Raw genomic sequence first — 17,536 nt, forward strand, 5'->3', positions numbered from 1 at the left:
CCTGCCCCTCAGAGCACAGTTATAGCGACTATATTCTTACTTGAAAACTCATTTCTTAAGAGTTTTAAAGAATACTCAGCTTTACAACCACACGCACAGAACTGACAATTCAGTGTGAGAACTCCTATTTCCTACCTTATCATAACGTTCTTTAAGAATTGGTTTGCTGACCACCTAAGGCAAAAGTTTACAGACAGGTGGTTGGACTCAGTGACCTCTAGAGGTCCCTTCCAACCCCTACAATTTTGTGAAATAGCCTCCCATAGTCACCACAGTCAAGGAGAGAAAAAAAAAAAAAAAAAAGCTATCTGGAATCACAGAAGGCAGCACACTAAATGGCAGCGCAGCTTCTTCCAGAGTTCCCTTATCAGCATCAAAATTAAGTGCTAATGCCAGTGGGATAGGACATTATCGAGTCTCAAAATGCATTCATGAGAAGTCAAATGAGAAGGAGAAGCAGGTTCACCATTCCTGACAAAACAATTATTGTTCAAGTATTAAAATACTACTCCCAAACTCGGCCTGCAGAAATGTACTTAGTTGACCCAGATTTGACAGGATGTTTTACAGGAGTGTTTAAAGGCTTTAAAGCTGAAGTGCTAAAGCAAAGCCTTCACACATGGTCTAGGTTTAAAGTCCAGATCCCAGAAGCACAGACTATGGCCTGCCCTTGCAACCAAGTTTCTGACAGCGCATACACGCCTCTTTTCTCTGGTCCTCGTTCTATATCACAAATACATGTAAAAAGTAATAAAGTACTACATTTCATTGAATTTTAAATGCCCCTCAATGCCTAAACTAAGAAGTATATATAACTACAACCACCACCTTGGAATGAAAATTAGATTTTCACCATTCATTTTGAGATGTGGGGGTATCATTCCCTTGATACGAGCATCTCTTATGTATCGTAATTACTAAAAGTTACGGATGCAGCATAAACATACCTGCACCATCCTTTTTTAGAATTGGTCCTCTATCAAAGTGTATAGCAACAACTACCTGCTCAGACGTTGCCACTGAAAAAATAATACAGTGGACTATAAAAAATTTCCACTGGTTGTTGCATAAACCCAAAGCACTGACACCACACAAGAAGTAGTGTTTCTCACCTCATGAACATCTGGCTTCTGTAAAGATGAGGGCTGCTTCATTCGAGGTTTTTCCACCTGTCCTCAAAATCCCAGACATATGTCATGGACGCCACTTGGGAAAATAGCCACAATACTTTTGCTGTCACAGATCCCTGCAAAGCCCTTTTCAGCACCCACACATACTCAAAGACAATACCTCCACATGAAGAGAAGTCCATCGCAAAACACAAAAGACTTGCCAATTCAGTTACGTTCGTTTCCCTAAAATGAACTTCTATTAAGCCAATTAAATTTCCTAAAGCACCGACTGAATGACACACAGATAATCTGCTGGTGAACTTTGTTGTTCAGACATGTCAAGAACCCAGCAAACACACGTAACTGCCAGCCCCATGCCACACAGTCTTCAAAGTAACCCAATAAGGAGCAGCAGGCTCAAAGCTCAACTCAACCAAAAAATAGTCCGCTACCTTTACTTCTGTTGTCCTGAAGCTCAGGCCCCAGATTTCTGGAAAAGCAAAGCTCTTCCATTCTGTACAACCTTTGTGCTTCTGGCTCAGTTACATTCACCAGCTGATTCTCCAAAACAAAGTGGAAACAAACATCTGACTTTTAAAGCGTTTCCCAAGATTCAAACCAACTCTGCAGTTGATACATACTCCAAAACCAACAGTTATGGGAAACATGTTTCAAAGTCTCTGCAATTGAAATTTGATTATTAAGATTGTTCTACTCTTAAAGTGTTTCAAGTTGACTCTGTTTCTACTACACTGTATTATGCTTTATGTAGCCACAGCTGCCAAGCCAGCACATATAACTTGGGAGCAAGATTGCAAGACTGGAAGTGAAATGGCCAACAGATACAATCTTCTCAAGGACAACATTATTTTCCACTTCTGCAAGTTTCAATTGAGCAATTGGACATGTAGAGAAAAACCATTCCAGAAGCCTTACATCTACTCACCTGAAAAAAGCATGCCTTGCCAGAAAGTCTTCATTCTCTCAGCAAGGCATGAAACATTCTTTCTGATGCTGATACTCAGCCTCCCACAAACGTGTGGAAATTCACTTCAGCCGCGGACTTCATTTGTGGGGGTACAGATCTGTGCCAAATGATTCATGTTTACTTGGCCAACAATCAAAGATTCTGTTCATTTAGACTGATGAATTTGTGTCCCCTTCCTCCCTCCCTCAAGCAAACCCACTCATACAGGTCAATTCATGGTGCTACTTTTTTAAAACACCTAAACCACATGAAGCATGTGAGGAGGTGGGATACAAGCAATAACATAGGCTCTGTGCAACTGTTTACAGTAAGGCGTGAATCGAGAAAACCAAAGGGATTAACTCTATCAACTGCAGCTATGTGATTTCTCTTTTTCTTGTGCTGCAAAGATGATCGAGCCTTGCTTTGCAGCAACAGTCAAATTTTAGTTTATCTTTGGGCAAAGCATATTCTCAGCCTGCCTGAAAATTAAACAATTGCTTGCATTCCTGGCAAAGGACAGTTCTTTGAAGCACAGGACTTGTAGCTCACAAGAATTATATTCCTACTAAAAAAGTCAAAACAGATGATGTTCTATAGTTGCAGCTCTAAGAAGTCTGCCTTGGTTGGAAAAATTCAGTTGCTGTTTCCCTTCTGGTTTGGAAGGGAACTTTGGAGCCAACACCCAAATTCTATCTAAGAGCTTGGATCCAACTCCTGCAGCTACATCAGATACTTCTCTTTACATGTGCAGAGTAGTACCTATCTCATACACCCTTGTTGGCATTACTTATCCAGTGGGGCTGATCAGGAGCATCCTTCTTTCCGCTTCTAATCAGAAGGGCTCCTTGAATAAGCTGTAGCACTCCTGCTGTCAGACAAAAGACTGCTAGCAGGGTTCTCCAAATCTGCCCAACTGCCTGAAGAGACATGTCAAGCAACACAACTATGCCACTTCACATTCCTGCCATGTATTACACGTTAAGAGTTGCCTTCCACGTACATACACACACAATCAACAGAAGCTACCTAAACAAAAATATATTAGTGGCTATCTAATCTCATCATAATACTTGCATAATAGTAGTCCAGTACTTTCAACACAACTTCATAGGTCATTATACCAAGCAGAAGGCATTTGGCCTCATTCAGGCCAATTACAAAGTTAGAAAACTATTTTTCTTAGCCTCAAGTTTTCCTACAAGCAAGAAAGTGAATTTGCTATCACAGACACCAAGTTGCCCTGCAAACCCAGTGCCACTCCCCTTCAGCTGAGCTGACTCCACATCATTCCATGCAGAAACCCAGCAAAACACCAAGAAATCGCTCAAGTGGAAAAGAGCTGCAATGGACTTTGTCTCACTTAACATCAAGTGGAGGAGTGCAATGCCCACATTAAGAGAAAAAGCACTGATGCCAAGCACACAGTGCCTAAGATGGTGAGGCTACGTCAGAAAATACAGAGCCCACTGCTGCGGAGAAGTAGCAATGCTCACAAGGAGGACAGGTTAGGGTTAGGATCAGGAATATCCATTGCTGCTCCTTTTTGTTTAAGGAAAAAAGCTTTTGGTGCTCGACATTGAAAAGCTATCATATCACTGTCCTTTCTTCCACTGTAAGAAAGGCAAGAGTGAGAACACAAATTGCCTTAAATGCTTAGATTTACTTCCTGTCTGCACAAGATGAAAGTACAGAATGAACTGCTTTATTTCCTTTTCTGAACAACAGACAACACATCTGTGGCAAGAGCACCTAATGAAAAGATTCTTTGATAGCACCGATCAGACAAAAATCACTGTCCACTTCTTTTAGAGGCATGTCAGAACAACTTCTGGGCATTCGGGTTTTTGATAACTCTCAGAGGCTGATGTAAAAATGCTTTCAGTAAGATCTCCAACGCGTGTTTTTTTATTGAAACCATTGTCTCTCCTACTACACAGCCATAACTTTAAAGGGTACTACTGCTACAGCATATAGGATCCACTGAACTCGTGCTGCCTCATGAGCTACACTAAGACAATTTATCCCCTCTCTCAATACAACAAGCCAAAACCAACGTGAGCAGAAGATTCTGTGAAAATAACGTCTTTTCCCTACGGTTGCTATCCAAACCTTGCTTGAAGCAGCTTTGGAAAAAGTTTAGGCTTCTGCTTAACCAGCTACTACAGCACTGAAGAGGAACACTTCATCTAATTGTGACTGATGTAGCTGCAGCTCACGGGGATGCACCTTGTTACCACCACTCACCTTTCTCATCTTCACACTAGCTAACTGCAATGCACCCACTACAGATAGCTACACTATAAATCAATTAAACAATACCGGCTGGCATTCATGGTCAACATCATGACTCCCAAACTTGTATCTTCTCCCAGGACGCAGCACTTTGGGATTCATCTCCACCAGATGCCAAAGGGAGTCCTGGTTTTTTATCTAAAGGAATAGGTTTTGGTCTGTCCAGCACCAAATGGATTTGAGTCTTTATGCTTCAAGGATTATCTTTTCTCACCACACTGTGGAAGTTGTAATTAGCCCTTACTTTCAATGCACATAATTAAAAATAAATGGGAATCTATACAGAGAGCTAATCAAAGGAAGTTGTGACAACATGAAATTCTGGATTTGATAAAGGCTTGCGTGAGGCCTTTAAGCTTTCAGTGAACTCCTTTTCACAGCTGTTTCACCTTAAAATGCGTTGGTCTTTTAAGGCTGAGATGGGCTGCTTATTGACTTCAGGAAGCTGCCAAGAGCCCCACCAGCCACAGAACTGAAGGAGATGGCCACCTCGGTGCATAGCACACAAGTTACAGCTGACCAGAAGTCCTTAAGAGTAAAGATTTTTGTCAAGAACAAAGAGGAAGGCAGTCCAGAAAAGCGCTCAGTGAGCAAGTCTGCAGAAATTTCTGGAAATCATCAACATCTTTTGACTTAAAATGGGAGTCAATAGACCATTTGAAACAAAAAGACTCCAAGAGCTCCAACAAGAAGGCTGCATGTGTTCTCCAACCACCTTGAGTGTTATTAGCTCATGTACAAATAATAGCCAACAGAAAATGCTGGAATTCTTCCAGCACAGAGCTTCCACTGCAGCCTTTTTCTGGACGTGGACTCCTCACTGATGTTCAGAGCCTGTATCATTCATCCAGGCAGTTCAAGGAGGAGCGCAGGGTAGAGGGGCAGCAACAGCCAATAACCCAAATTTTGGAATTATGAACTGTGATGAGTACATTAGACATCAATACTGGGAAGTCATTTAAATAAAGAGCTATTTAAAATAGCACTTGCAGATACAATACATTGAAATTAGAGAGCTTTAGAAGCAGTAGCGGAAAACCCTTCAGCCAGGGAGGTGGTCTTTAGGTACAGATCTCAAGGAAATACTTGTCTTATCCTTCAAGAGATCAAAGTACATAAACACATACTGTGCGATACCTACAAGACCCTATCAAGTTCAGGGATGAAGTGGTATAACAACTTCCAGAACCAGGATGCATGTAGGTACGAAACACAGCCATAAAATCTCACAGGGCATAAGAAAAAGGTGAATGAGATGGTATTGCTAAGAAATAGAAAAGGTAAATTGAGTGATAATACAACAGGAAATCACCTCCAGAATACAGTGCTGGGAAGAAGCAGCGTGCAGATTAGTGACAGAAGGTTAGTGATACAAGAGGGGAGGGGGAAAAAAAAAAAAAAAAAAAAAAAAAAAAAAAAAAAAAAACACAAAAATCAACCCACACACCTAAGACGTGGGGACACAGAGGAAGAATTAATGAAATTATTATTTGGCAGGTTCCATTGGCAGGCTTCATTTTCGTAATAGGTTTTTCTTCTGCTCAACTACCCCTAACAACAGGAGTAAAGAGAAAATAGTTAGCCAGCGTTAGAATGAGGTACCACAGACAGCCGTCAGTCTCCTGATCAGGCTGCAAGGCATGACTCTGGGGCACCGCAGTACACGTGGCCATCAGCAGACCTCAGCTGGTCCCATTTTTATTGTTACCATTTGTAAGTGTCGGGCGGGAGGAAAGCCACTCCTGCTGCAGCAGCAGCCAGAAAGCTGGACAGGGCTAGGCACAGCCGCACAGCTCTCAGCAGGCTTCTGGAAGGGAGTGCTCTTCCTCTCTCCAGCAAGGAGAGCAGGATGGGCGGCTTCCAGTTTCAGAAACCAATTAGGCAGAAACTGCTATCAAAGCAACAGAGAGGGCCCTACCCTACCTACGTTGAGAAACAAGGCAGCGCTATCCCAGCCATTGGGCCAGTTTCATCAGTTCCACTCGTTCCTCTCGCTGGAGCTGCCCAGGGTGCTTTTCCAACCTGTCTTCCTACAGCTCAACTTGAGCATCATCTAGTATTAAACACCATATTCCACCTGAAAAAAGCAGCCAAACATTTATGTACTGGTTTACGAGTGGAGTAACCAATTCCCAGGCTTTAATCCTTCAAGGGACAGTTTCTGAAAGCACCACTGTACTGAGAGATGCATCAGGTTCACACATCAGCAGTTCTACCATGTACAAATGGAGGGTTACCATCCTACCGTCCTGCTGGAAGAGTATACAACACACACACACACAAATAGAACAACAAGAACAACAAACAACATTGAATCTAGAAGGAATACAAAAATCTCAGCAAAATCCTATTTGGGATCAGTATAACATTCTTCCAGAGAGTCCAAAATGAGTTACTGCAAAACCGTCCTTCATATTTTGCAACTAAAATTAGGCATACAACATGAGAACTAACTAAAGCAAATAAACTTGTCTTCCTCACCTTCTACGTGAGCAAATTCTGCATAAACTGTTACAAAGCCATGGTACTCAAACCATGGAGCAAAGAGGCAAGGTTAGCCATGAGCCTTTAAGTCATACCAAGCCTAGCAGACAACAGTACTTGTAATTGCAGCAGATTTTGTTGGTCTGCAGTAAACACTTTCCAGAAGCTCAAGAAAAGGGGGAGGGGATGGACAGGGGAAAAAAAAAAAAAAAAAAAGAATCAATTCCACAGTCATTAGATGAAAATTTGCAAACCAAACTTTGGGACTTCTATTTTTATAGATATTTTGGGTCATGTGTTGCATGACTACCCTTTGTTTCTCAGTATTATTTTTGTCCAATTTGGGAAACGACATCCAATGCAAGAACACCTAGATGAGGAACAAAAGCAAGCTTTAAGCTCATGCCTCTTCTCTTATGCTATAATCAGCAGGTAGATAGCATCAGCATGTGGAGAACTGCAAGCTTCTGATTTACATATTCATCACCTGATTTTGAAGTTGATTTCTTACACTATTAGACATTAAGATAACAGCTACACTCTCACAACCATGATCTTTGCCATACCACGCACTTCCTACGGGCTCAACTTAAAAACACACATTTTTTTTTGTGCAAAGAAAAACCTACAAAGCCAGCAACAAAGACTTGAACAGAGAACAAGCTACTTGGGAATTACTTCAGCACAGAAACCCATATGGTGGGGTGCAAAGAAACACGGAACGATTTAAAAACCACCAAAAATATAAATACCAAAAAAAAGAGGCAGATCTCATAGGGACTCTTGATGCTGGTACACCTTGAAAGAGATATGGTAAGGCCACAGGGTTCCTATTCTTGCAACAACTGTAAAATACTTGTAACAACTATTACACAGCAATGAGAGCAGCATGCCTGGGTAGTCACCTTCTTCAGAAGCTAGAGGACAAGAACCTGCTGGGAATCCCCTCCCATTCAAGGCTCGGGCTTCTCATCAACTTCTGAGCACAGAGTCTAATAAGATGGGAAAGACAATGCCTGCTCACCCCTTCCCCCTGCATACCCTGAGCAGAAGAGCAATCACCACACTCCCTGCACTCCAACTCTCTTAACACAAAGTCCAGCAAGCCCTCCTCCACTCCTTCAGCAGTGCTTCCACCTCATCTTTTGAGTCCTTTCTTCCTAGGGAACTACTGCCAGGCTCAACCAGAAGGTTATCACCAAAGCAGGCATGACCTCACCGCATCATTTCACCACTACTCCAGCCCTTACAAAGGAGAGCAACGAGGTTGGCATCGAGCAGCCTAAGTTTTTGCTTCCTGGTGACCCAGAAAAGGTCTGAACCAAGATGGAGATACAAAAGCTGCCTACAAGACTCAAAGAAGAGCAATCCATCCATTTCCACCTGCTTCACAAGGAATCTTTTATCCCAGCTTTCACTCAAAAGGGTACAGAATGTTATTAAGTATCGGTATGAATACACATTAAAATAAAAGAGGCCAGCAAAATCTCTGTACACCACACCAGGCTTTTTTTCAAAGCAGTCAACAGCAGTAATAGATGGCTTGCTCCATCATTCCACCAGGTGCTACCGAAACTCAAGAGAACAAGAAAAATATTTCCCTTTTTGGCAATCAGCAGGGCCTCTCTTTTACAAAGGGAAAAAAAAAAAAAAAAAAAAAAAGTTTAAACTTCCTGCACTGTCTTACACAGATAGATTAATTGAAAATATGAACTGCCTTTCCCACAGAGTCCTTGCATGTGGTTCTCCTGCTTTGTTCTGACATTTTTTTCCAGACAGCAGAAGGACCAGGAGCACATGACTAGAGCGACTGGAGGGGGGGGGGGGGGGGTATCACAAGTGCGTGTGCTTTATGCTACGGCCTTTGTTTCTCCCTCAGTGTTATACACTTGGGATCAAATCGTATTTGCAAACTTGTTAGTCTGCATCAGTTAGCACCCGCTTCACAGGCAAGCATCTGTCTAGTCTCTGACCTCAAACAAACAGGAAAGGAGCATCAATGACCTTTCAAGAATTGAGCCGTAGAGCCTGAATAAGGCAAATTCAGCTTTGGAGCATGGCAGGGCCAGATCTGGCTAGCGTTAGACAGCCACCTGCAGAAATACCCATCAACAAAACCTGCTTCCTATTCCACACTCACATGAAGTAAATCGATAAATTAAAATGGAGTCATACATATCTTTCCCCACAGTGTGAATTAAGATCTTTAATACACTTTAACCAGATCATACATAACCCATATTAGCGGCATAAGAGTATAAAGGGCACTCCGTGTTTTTCAGAGTGCAGCAGGCACACCAATCATGCAGATACAAAGCAGCTCTAGAACCTCAGCCCAACATTTTCCTCAAGGCTTCAACCGCAGCGGAAGTACATTTCGGTGCAGAAAAACGTCAGAATTTCTCATCTGTCAAAAAGCCCACAGCCAGGCAGAGTCCTGGCATGAAAAGCCTCCAACACCAAGAAACACACACACACACACACACACACACACACACACACACACACACACAGCAGTGTCAGGTGTGATCACATGCAATATCGAACCATCGAGCCCTCCAGATCCCATAAAGATCCTGCCCTATGTTTCCATAGAGAAAAAAAAGGGGAATATTACTGAAAACAAAGCCCATAGCACGAATTGGCAACGACTGGGCTGTTAACAGGCACATATTCAAAAGAGGCCTTCAGAAATCATTTGCCATTCCGGATACATAGTTAATCATAGGTGACCCAGAGCCGGGCCTTTCTCCGGTCATACAGAGAAGCAATGCCCATTCTCCATTCACATAGCATGGCCGAGCCCACCAGCTGCGACGCGATGGATGGGCACGTATCAAGCACTGATCATTTCCAGCATGCCCGTGCAGAATAAAGCACAGGCCTCATTCTCAAAAATATTCCCCTCGAGGAAACCTGGAAAAGGCATCCTCAGCCCCAAACAACCACTCACATGCAACAATGAGGATCTCCCTGTTCCCTCCATCGGGGATCGTTAGCAGCGTACCAGACAGCCTTTGTAACCCCCTCAGACAGCCTTTGTAATCCCCCCCTTTCTCTCCCCAGCCATTTCTTTCCCCTTTAACAGGCCGGGCCGTGGCTCGCCCACACCCCATACACAGCTCTCCCCACACCTCTCCCATCTCCCTCCTTCAGAGGGCACAAAACACCTCAACGGGGACGAACGTCAAGGCCGTACCCGCGTGCCCCGTCATTCATCCCCTCCTCCCCGAGGCACAAAGCCCAAACGGGGCGGCGGGAGCCCCGAGGAGCCCCCCTCGCAGGCACGGCCCGCAGGGACCGAGGGCAGGGCCGGGAACGGCCTTTTTACGTCCCGCAGGCCCGGCCGAGCCCGCGGCCCACCCAAGCCGAACGCGGGGCAGGGCCGGAGGGCGGCTGGGAGCGGCCCGATACTCACGGCTGACTTTCATGCTGCCGAACGCCGAAGGCTGCTGCACCGGCTTGCAGCTCTCCGCGAAGGAGGTGGTCCTGGGCCGCCCGGACATGGTCTCCGGTTCCGGCTGCGTCCCGACGGGCTGTCCGCCTCCTCCGCTCTCCTTTGGGGCTGGCTGCGGGGCGCTCGGCTGCGGGCTCAGCGGGAGGCGAAGGGCGAGCTGTGCCACATGAACCGCCGGCCCCTTCCCCCCCGGGGAAGCCCCCTCCCCTCGCTCTCTGCCCCGCCGGCCTTTCCGCGCGTCTCCTTTCTTCTCTCGCCGCGCTCCTCCTCGCCGCCCGGCGCTCACAGAGCCATCCTCCCACCGCGCCGGTGAGCTCCGAGAGCCGCCTCCGCCCAGCCGCAGCCCCCCGGGCCGGCCGCGAGCAGCGGGGGTGTGCTAGGCCTCGCTGCCCCCACCCTCAGCCCAGTCACATGGGGCGGAGGCTCGCGGCCCGGCTCCTCCGATCCTGCCGCTCGGCTTCTCTTCTTCTTCTCCCCTTCCTTTCCCCTTTCTGTCTTTTTTCCTTTTTTTTTTTTTTCTCTGCTTTTGTGTTTTGTTTTGTTTTGTTTTTTGTCTCTCTCCTCTCTTTCCCTCCTGCCCTCTCCTCTCCTTCCCCCCTCGCCTCTAAGGGAGGCGGCGGGACTACTTTTCCCCCGGCGGAGGGATCTCGGGGCTCCTCGATCTGCCGACGGGAGGCGATGCGACCGCGCGCAAGGGGATCCGGCAGTGGCGGCGGGATCCGCGGCGGGAGGAGTGGGGTGAAGCGGTGCGGGCGGCCTCGCTCCCTCGCTGGCTGAAGCCTCTCAGTGCGGCGCTGAGGCGGCGGCTTCGGCGCGGCTCCTCATTGCGCCCGCAGGGGCAGCTGGCGGCGGCTCAGGCTGGACAGGCTGCAGTGCGGGTGGTGGCCGGCGGCGGCGGCGCGGGCCATGGCGGCGGCGGCTCCCAGCTCCTCCTCGGCCGGCTTCAGAGCGCCGGCGGCTCTCGCTGTTGCTTTCCCGGGCGTCCGAGGCGCATGGGAGCCGTCCGCCCGGCTGAAGGCTCCTGCCGCTCCCTCCTGGCGCCGGCTGCCTCTCGCCGGGCCCCCCTCCCCGTTTCTGTTGATCGGTCCCTTTGTCCCCGCTGCTGCCTCCGCTGCGTGCCGGGCTCCCGCTGCTGCGCTCTCTGTGTGCGCTAAAGCCGCGCAGCCGCCTATGCCCGTCGCCGCCCTACGCTGCGGAACGGCCCTAAGCACCTTCTGTGAATAGCCAGCCGAAGCGCCCGACGCACTCGTTAGCCCCCAGCCCGAGGCCCTTACGGAAATACCCGAGCCTCGTCGGGACCAATCCTAAGGCCGTTACGGAAATGCCTGTGACGGGTCGTAACCAATCGGGAAGCCCTTACGGGCGCACCCGAATCTCCCCGAAGAGATGCACAGGCCCAATCGGAAAGCGCTGCCACCGCCCTAGCAGCGCGGTCGGGCGGCCAATAGGAAGAAGGTCCCTCTTCCGGCTATTACCGGGCCAACCCGAAGAGTGCCGAAGCGGGAGAGCCAATCGCGGGGCGTTCTGTCTCGATTACACAGCCCTGGGACGGTTTCAAGCCGCAGCCCGAGGCGGAGAGCGGGCCCTAGCTGCGATTGGCTCGCGCGACGGAGAGCTGCGATTGGTTCACGGCGATGAGGCGGCCCGAAGACGGCAGCTAGCTGCCAGCTCTCGTCCAATCCCCAGGCCGGGCTGGCACCAGAGCCGGCTCCCATTGGGGCACGGCAGTGGCGGGCGCCGCCCCTCTCACCTTCATGACCTCACCGGCTGCGCAGGGCGGGGATGCGGGCCGAGGGCGCATGCTCGGGCCGGTGGGGCGGGGGATGGGGTTTGATCGCCGCCGCCCTTGGGCATGGGGGTCTGCGGTATCCTCCGCGGGACTGAGAATTGCGAGTGGCGGCTCCTTGCGTGAAAACAGCCGGGTGACCCTGGGGAGCTAGTCACGGCTCCGGGAGAGAGGCCGTTAAGTGGTGCAGACGTGGTGAACACCTGCTTAACGGGCGTCGGGCGGCCCTCGCCTCAGGGGCTTGGCGGCAGCGGGGTTCCAGTCAGGGAGGGGCGGCGGCGGCGGCGCCGGCTCCGTGCGGCTTCTGTGACCGTTCAGCCGCTGTGACCAGGTGTCCTGCCCGTGCAGTTAGAGCGAGGTGTGAAGCTGAATCCAGACGAGCTGTGTGAAAAGAGAGCCTTGAGAATGCCGCTAGATAGTACTGGGCTTGTAAACCACCGGGTGATATGCCATCATCCTCCGTGTGGGAGCACAAAGCCTTCCCTCCTGGTTCTGCTAAGCATGTAAAATGAAAAGCTTTACACTCTCCCGAGTGCTGTTGCATTGAGTGTTGTGGCTTTAAGTCTTGGGTACGTTTGGCTAGAAAAATCCCTGGCCATGGAATATAATTGCTTCTTTTAAGAGGTGGTTCGCACCGTGACTGTGTTAGCAAGGCCAGAAATCACCTTGAGGTTATGAACGGAAAGGACGCGTGGTGGTAAACCTGCAATAGCAGAAAGCCAGTTGAGGGAAGGGGGAAGAAGGTGAGGATGTGCAAAGTCCTCTCAGCTCAGCCACTGCTAGCAAATAGGAAACACAGTTTACATCACAGCCACTAAAATGGCCCTGTGTCCATGTCTTGGTGCCACCATGAGAGGGTTTTGCTTGGCGCTGGCCAATGTCCAGGCAGTGCTGTAACCTCTGGAGAAGCCTGTCCTTCCTCTTGGCCTGCGGGCTTCCACAGGGCAGCAGCTGGGGCAGAGCAGGAGCTGGAGTGCTGCTACCGCTGTGACCTCAGTAAAATCACTCGGCAGCCTTCAGCAAAAATTGAGTCCCACTTGCTTATACTGTTCTAAAAAAGCGTGTTCTTGCCAGAATAGTTTGTACCACAAACAAAATAACTTGGGCTAGCAGCAGCACTTTTTGCCAGAGACTCTAAACAAACTGCTCCTTTCTTTTCAAGGTATCAACATATTGCCAGATATTTTTTCCCCCCAGTCCCATTCTAAATGACATCACTATGTGAGAAAACAAAGATCTGGCCAATAGCAGCTAAAATTTATCCTTTAAAACAGCTTTGTTCCAAAGCAAAAAACCAACTTAGCCTCTCAAAACAGCCCCGTTCAGCACTCTGCTCACCCTGGCTAGAGCCTTTTTCCTGCCTGATAGGCGATGAATTATTTTACCTACTACAAAGGACTTTGGACTTTTAAGGTTTGATTCATTGTGAGCTTCCAATGCAGCAGGGGAACTGGAAGCGGAGAGCGCCGTGCCCTAGCAGAGTAGACTGTCTGAAATGAGAGTTCTCATGGTACTGCCACACCCCACGGTACCTTACTGTACTCATTACGCATCAAATGTCCCTGAGACGTGGTCTCAACAAGCTGCCAATGTCCACAATAGTATTTTTGGCCCATTTTAGTAGAGCTGCTTACCCCAGCCAAAATTAGTCAGGGGGGGAGCTTAGTTCTCTAAAGAGCGATCTTCCATAAGATGATAAAGAGGCCATGGAAGGAGGCAGCATCCAGCCTTCCTCTATCTGAAATGCACCAGCAGGCATTCCAGTCAGCTTTTAGAGCTGAGCTTAAAATTGGGGCTTTTTTGGTTTTGAGCACCAATGCCAACGCAATTCTCTCTTTCTTATTTACTGACAAAATTCTTTAGAAAAACCATATAAATGGTGGTACTGACTTAAGAGAGATAGCCAAGCTTTGTGTCTTGACAAAGTGGGTGGGCAGAAAAATATCATGAGGAGAAGGAGCTCTTTGTAATAATAGTATATAAAAACCAAGCCCATGTGTACTTTACCCTGCCAGTATCTATGTGAAAAATGTCCTTTTTATGGTGAGTCTGCAAGCTGGTAATACAAATGGAAAATCAACTTCATGCACATGCAGAGAACAAGGCCAATTCTGGAAAATGCTTCATGTTTACACTCCTTTGTGTGGCGCAGCCCTTCACTAAAACCACCCATCTCCCTGTACCAAAAGCAGACCACATCAAACCCCAACTCCCAGTTACTGGTACTCCTGCTTTTCTAAAACACCAACCCTGCCCATCCACTTGGGGAATGCACTACTGATATCCCAGTAGTTCTTCTTCCTTTATAGGCAGTCCTGCCCATATTTCATTGTAATAGCAGTGAACTCTCAAAACCCTATTTCAGTCATATTGTCTTCTCATCTAAAATGAAACCACGCATGTATATTTAACAGTAGGATTATTATTTATTTGAAGAGACAAAAAGCTATTGGCAATCTCCAATTTCTGTTTATCTTTTCATGGATTATCTCCTTAGCTAGGGCTGCTGTCAGAAAAACCATTAACACATAAGGAAGGGTATCTGCTAAGCTTTCATCCTCAATGTCAGAAATGCACGGAATTAAATTCATTTGGGGAAGTCATGAGTGAGCTAGTGGCTTTTTTAGATTGAAAGATTCTCTTTTGATAACATTGCAAAGTTCGTATTTATTTTTGGCCCCTTGGCTGATGAAATGACCTCCCTTTAGAATCCGCAAATATAAATAGAATTGACGCTTTAATGATCAGTTTTCACAAGCAAGAATAATCCTGTGTCTTAGGCATTAATATTGTTCCAAATCTGGATGCAAAGGGCGGTTTTACAGCTGCAGTGATTCAAAATCAAAGCGTTCCTGTCACATCCAAGTTCTCAGAGAGGGTGCCTGAAAACACGAAGCATCTGATGGAAATTATTGAAGTGTTAGCTCTCCAAAATGCCATAAGGTGGCAGTGAATTAGAAAATTGGGACTATTTCTGGGGAGAACAAAGCTTTTAAAAGCTCAGTGGCAATGATGGAGAGGCTTTTTTGTTTGTCTAATTTGTCTACTTACATTTCATGTATCATCATCAAATTCAAATCCAATCACCTTAAGAATACGCTGCATAGATCTGCTCCAACATTCGTGAGCAGCCAGTGGACGTGTTCCTGCACGGGGAATTCCTGCTTTTTCTTTCTCCTCAGTTTCCTCTTCAATTAATCAGCAAGAAATTTTTCTGTTGCCTTTCTGTTTGCTTATCTTGCAGCTATTGCTGTGTCATTCCAACATCTGCCGTGCTAAGAGGGCAGGAGGGTAGTGTTGTATACTTCCGTTTGGCTGATAAGGGTGAAATCATTCAAGGTTTCTTTGCACTTTGATACACTAGTGATTGAAACTGATACTGATAATCCACCAGCTTCGCATCCAGTTCTTTAATATTGCCAACTGAATTATAAAAATATAATGTGATATTGTAATGGTTTGCCTCTTGGTTAATTGGCACGGGCAGAGTTGATGGCTATAGTTGAATTTTAACTTTCCTCTTTTTTTTTCTAGTGGAGAAACAGAGATTCTCTGACTGCTCAGGCATTAATTATTAGACAATAACTCCCAAAGATTGGTTCTGATTTTTATCCCAGAATCCACGTGAATCTATGTTTAGAATGTACCGGTTACGTTTATTTTTCTGAGCAGAACAGCCACTTTCAGTCCCGAGAAGCCAGCGTTTTGCAATGATTTCCTGTCACAAAACATGTCATCACCAACAATTGCTTCAGAGACCAGCCGATGTTTAGCTGATCTGGGTGTGCGTGGGTGCACCTAGGTCTTGTAGGACACCAGGTAGATTCGCTAGAATCAATAGAGCCAGGTGCTCTGAACCTGGTGTGTATTGTAACAGGAGATACGGACAGCTTCTGTTTCCCAATTTTGCAGCACGGCAGAACAAGACAAGCTGTCCAGTGAAGATTCACAGCAACACTGCAACACACTGAAAATGGTGACTCATGAGGCAGGCTGTTGCCCCCATCTATGGAAGTCCTGTCCACCAATGCTCTGGAGAGGTTTAAGGTTGCTCCTATTCACTGAGAGAGACATCAGTTGTCACAGGGTGACAGAAAATGTCCAGCCACACCCTGTTCCTTGATAGCCCTGAATAAACAGCACCCAGAGCCAGAAAAGCCGTGTTGCTTAGATGAGCCTTTGACAAGCCTTCCAGACATTTGTTCTCTTGAAATCAAGAATGATGCACGTTTCCTCAGCAGTTTGAAAAGGTTCAAATCTAGAAAATTATTGGGCCCTTCTCACATCTTTAGATTCACTCCAGCAGCCAAAGATATTCATCCATCTGCTTTCTATTGTATTTCCCAGTGCTGCCAGCAGACCTGCCTGTTTCTGCAAAGGGCATACCAAGGAGCAGATGGGTCACTCTCTCAGCAAGAAATTAAAACAATCTCAGTAGGATTGTGATTAAAAAAAAAATTGTTCTAACCACTTATTGGAAGCTCTCTGAATGGCAGTATTTGTGGAAGGGCCCATGCATGCCACACACTCACTGTTTTCCTACCTCCTCAGCCAACCTCCAGCCTAGCTGTGCAAATACAAAGAAAGACAGCATGCAATCCATTTAGGAAAATCTTGTGGGTACAGTAAGCCTTGGCTTGATAACAGGAAGCCAGGCACAGACCTCTAGTGGCACAGAGTGCCTGGGATGCTGGCCTCACTATGAAGATTCTCTGCAAGCTGAGGTTGCCATCTGTAGCTGCAATGAAATGTTCACCCAGCCATTGCTGTTCTAGCTGCCCTTACCCTAACTGAAAATAATAGCACAAGTCTCCCTGTAGGAAAAAGAAGATTGCTTTTGGTGGCCTACAGGCACTCTTGATACCACAAGACAGGCTGTGGGGAGTTTGATGTACTTATGTCTGCATAAGAAGTGGTCACTGTACTTTGAGCAATACGTAACAGGACAGTGATACACAACATATGGCAAAATGGTGGAGAAGGGCCATGAAGAAGCCTTGGTCACTGTGTACATCTGTCATAGCAGTGAACTTGCAATATTATTGCATGTACTTCCTGGGCTCTGAGATCTTTGATTTGCAGCCCACATTAAAGGTGGTGACTGTCCTCAGTTTTGTCCTTTTTTAAAAGGGGACAGAATGGAGAGTGAGTAGAACCTGTGAGAAAATGCATAGATAATTATGAAGTGGCTGAAACTGTAACAGTATTTCCATTTTGCTCACTGAGTTTTTGCCAAGCAGTCTAATTAATTTAATGATCCCTGTCCCTGGCTGCTCACTAATGACCATTGCATACTGCTTCCTTCGTATTTGGCTTGCAAATAGTTACTAATTGTTGCTGTGCCTTGCATTGTACATTGCATTGTGTCTGGTGTTGACAGCTGTCATGGGCCTGAAATGGGGACAGATGTTTCTAAAGAGAAGTTCCCTCCCAGA

At 46.8% G+C, this 17,536-nt stretch overlaps 1 protein-coding gene across 2 annotated transcripts in view; it reads right to left on the reverse strand.

Moving 5' to 3' along the window:
- Window positions 1-10,364, reverse strand: part of GSK3B (glycogen synthase kinase 3 beta) — a gene marked incomplete at both ends in the record, with an annotated part of 137,691 nt that extends 127,327 nt beyond the window's left edge. For both annotated transcript variants that reach the window (XM_079549577.1, XM_079549576.1), the window contains one exon: window positions 10,277-10,364. In XM_079549577.1, coding sequence (XP_079405703.1) covers window positions 10,277-10,364 — 88 coding nt within the window. The remainder of the gene's footprint in view (window positions 1-10,276) is intronic.
- Window positions 10,365-17,536: the final 7,172 nt, after the last annotated feature.

Source organism: Tetrao urogallus (assembly GCF_951394365.1).
Source record: "Tetrao urogallus genome assembly, chromosome: 1".
In the NCBI taxonomy this organism is placed as follows: Eukaryota; Metazoa; Chordata; class Aves; order Galliformes; family Phasianidae; genus Tetrao; species Tetrao urogallus.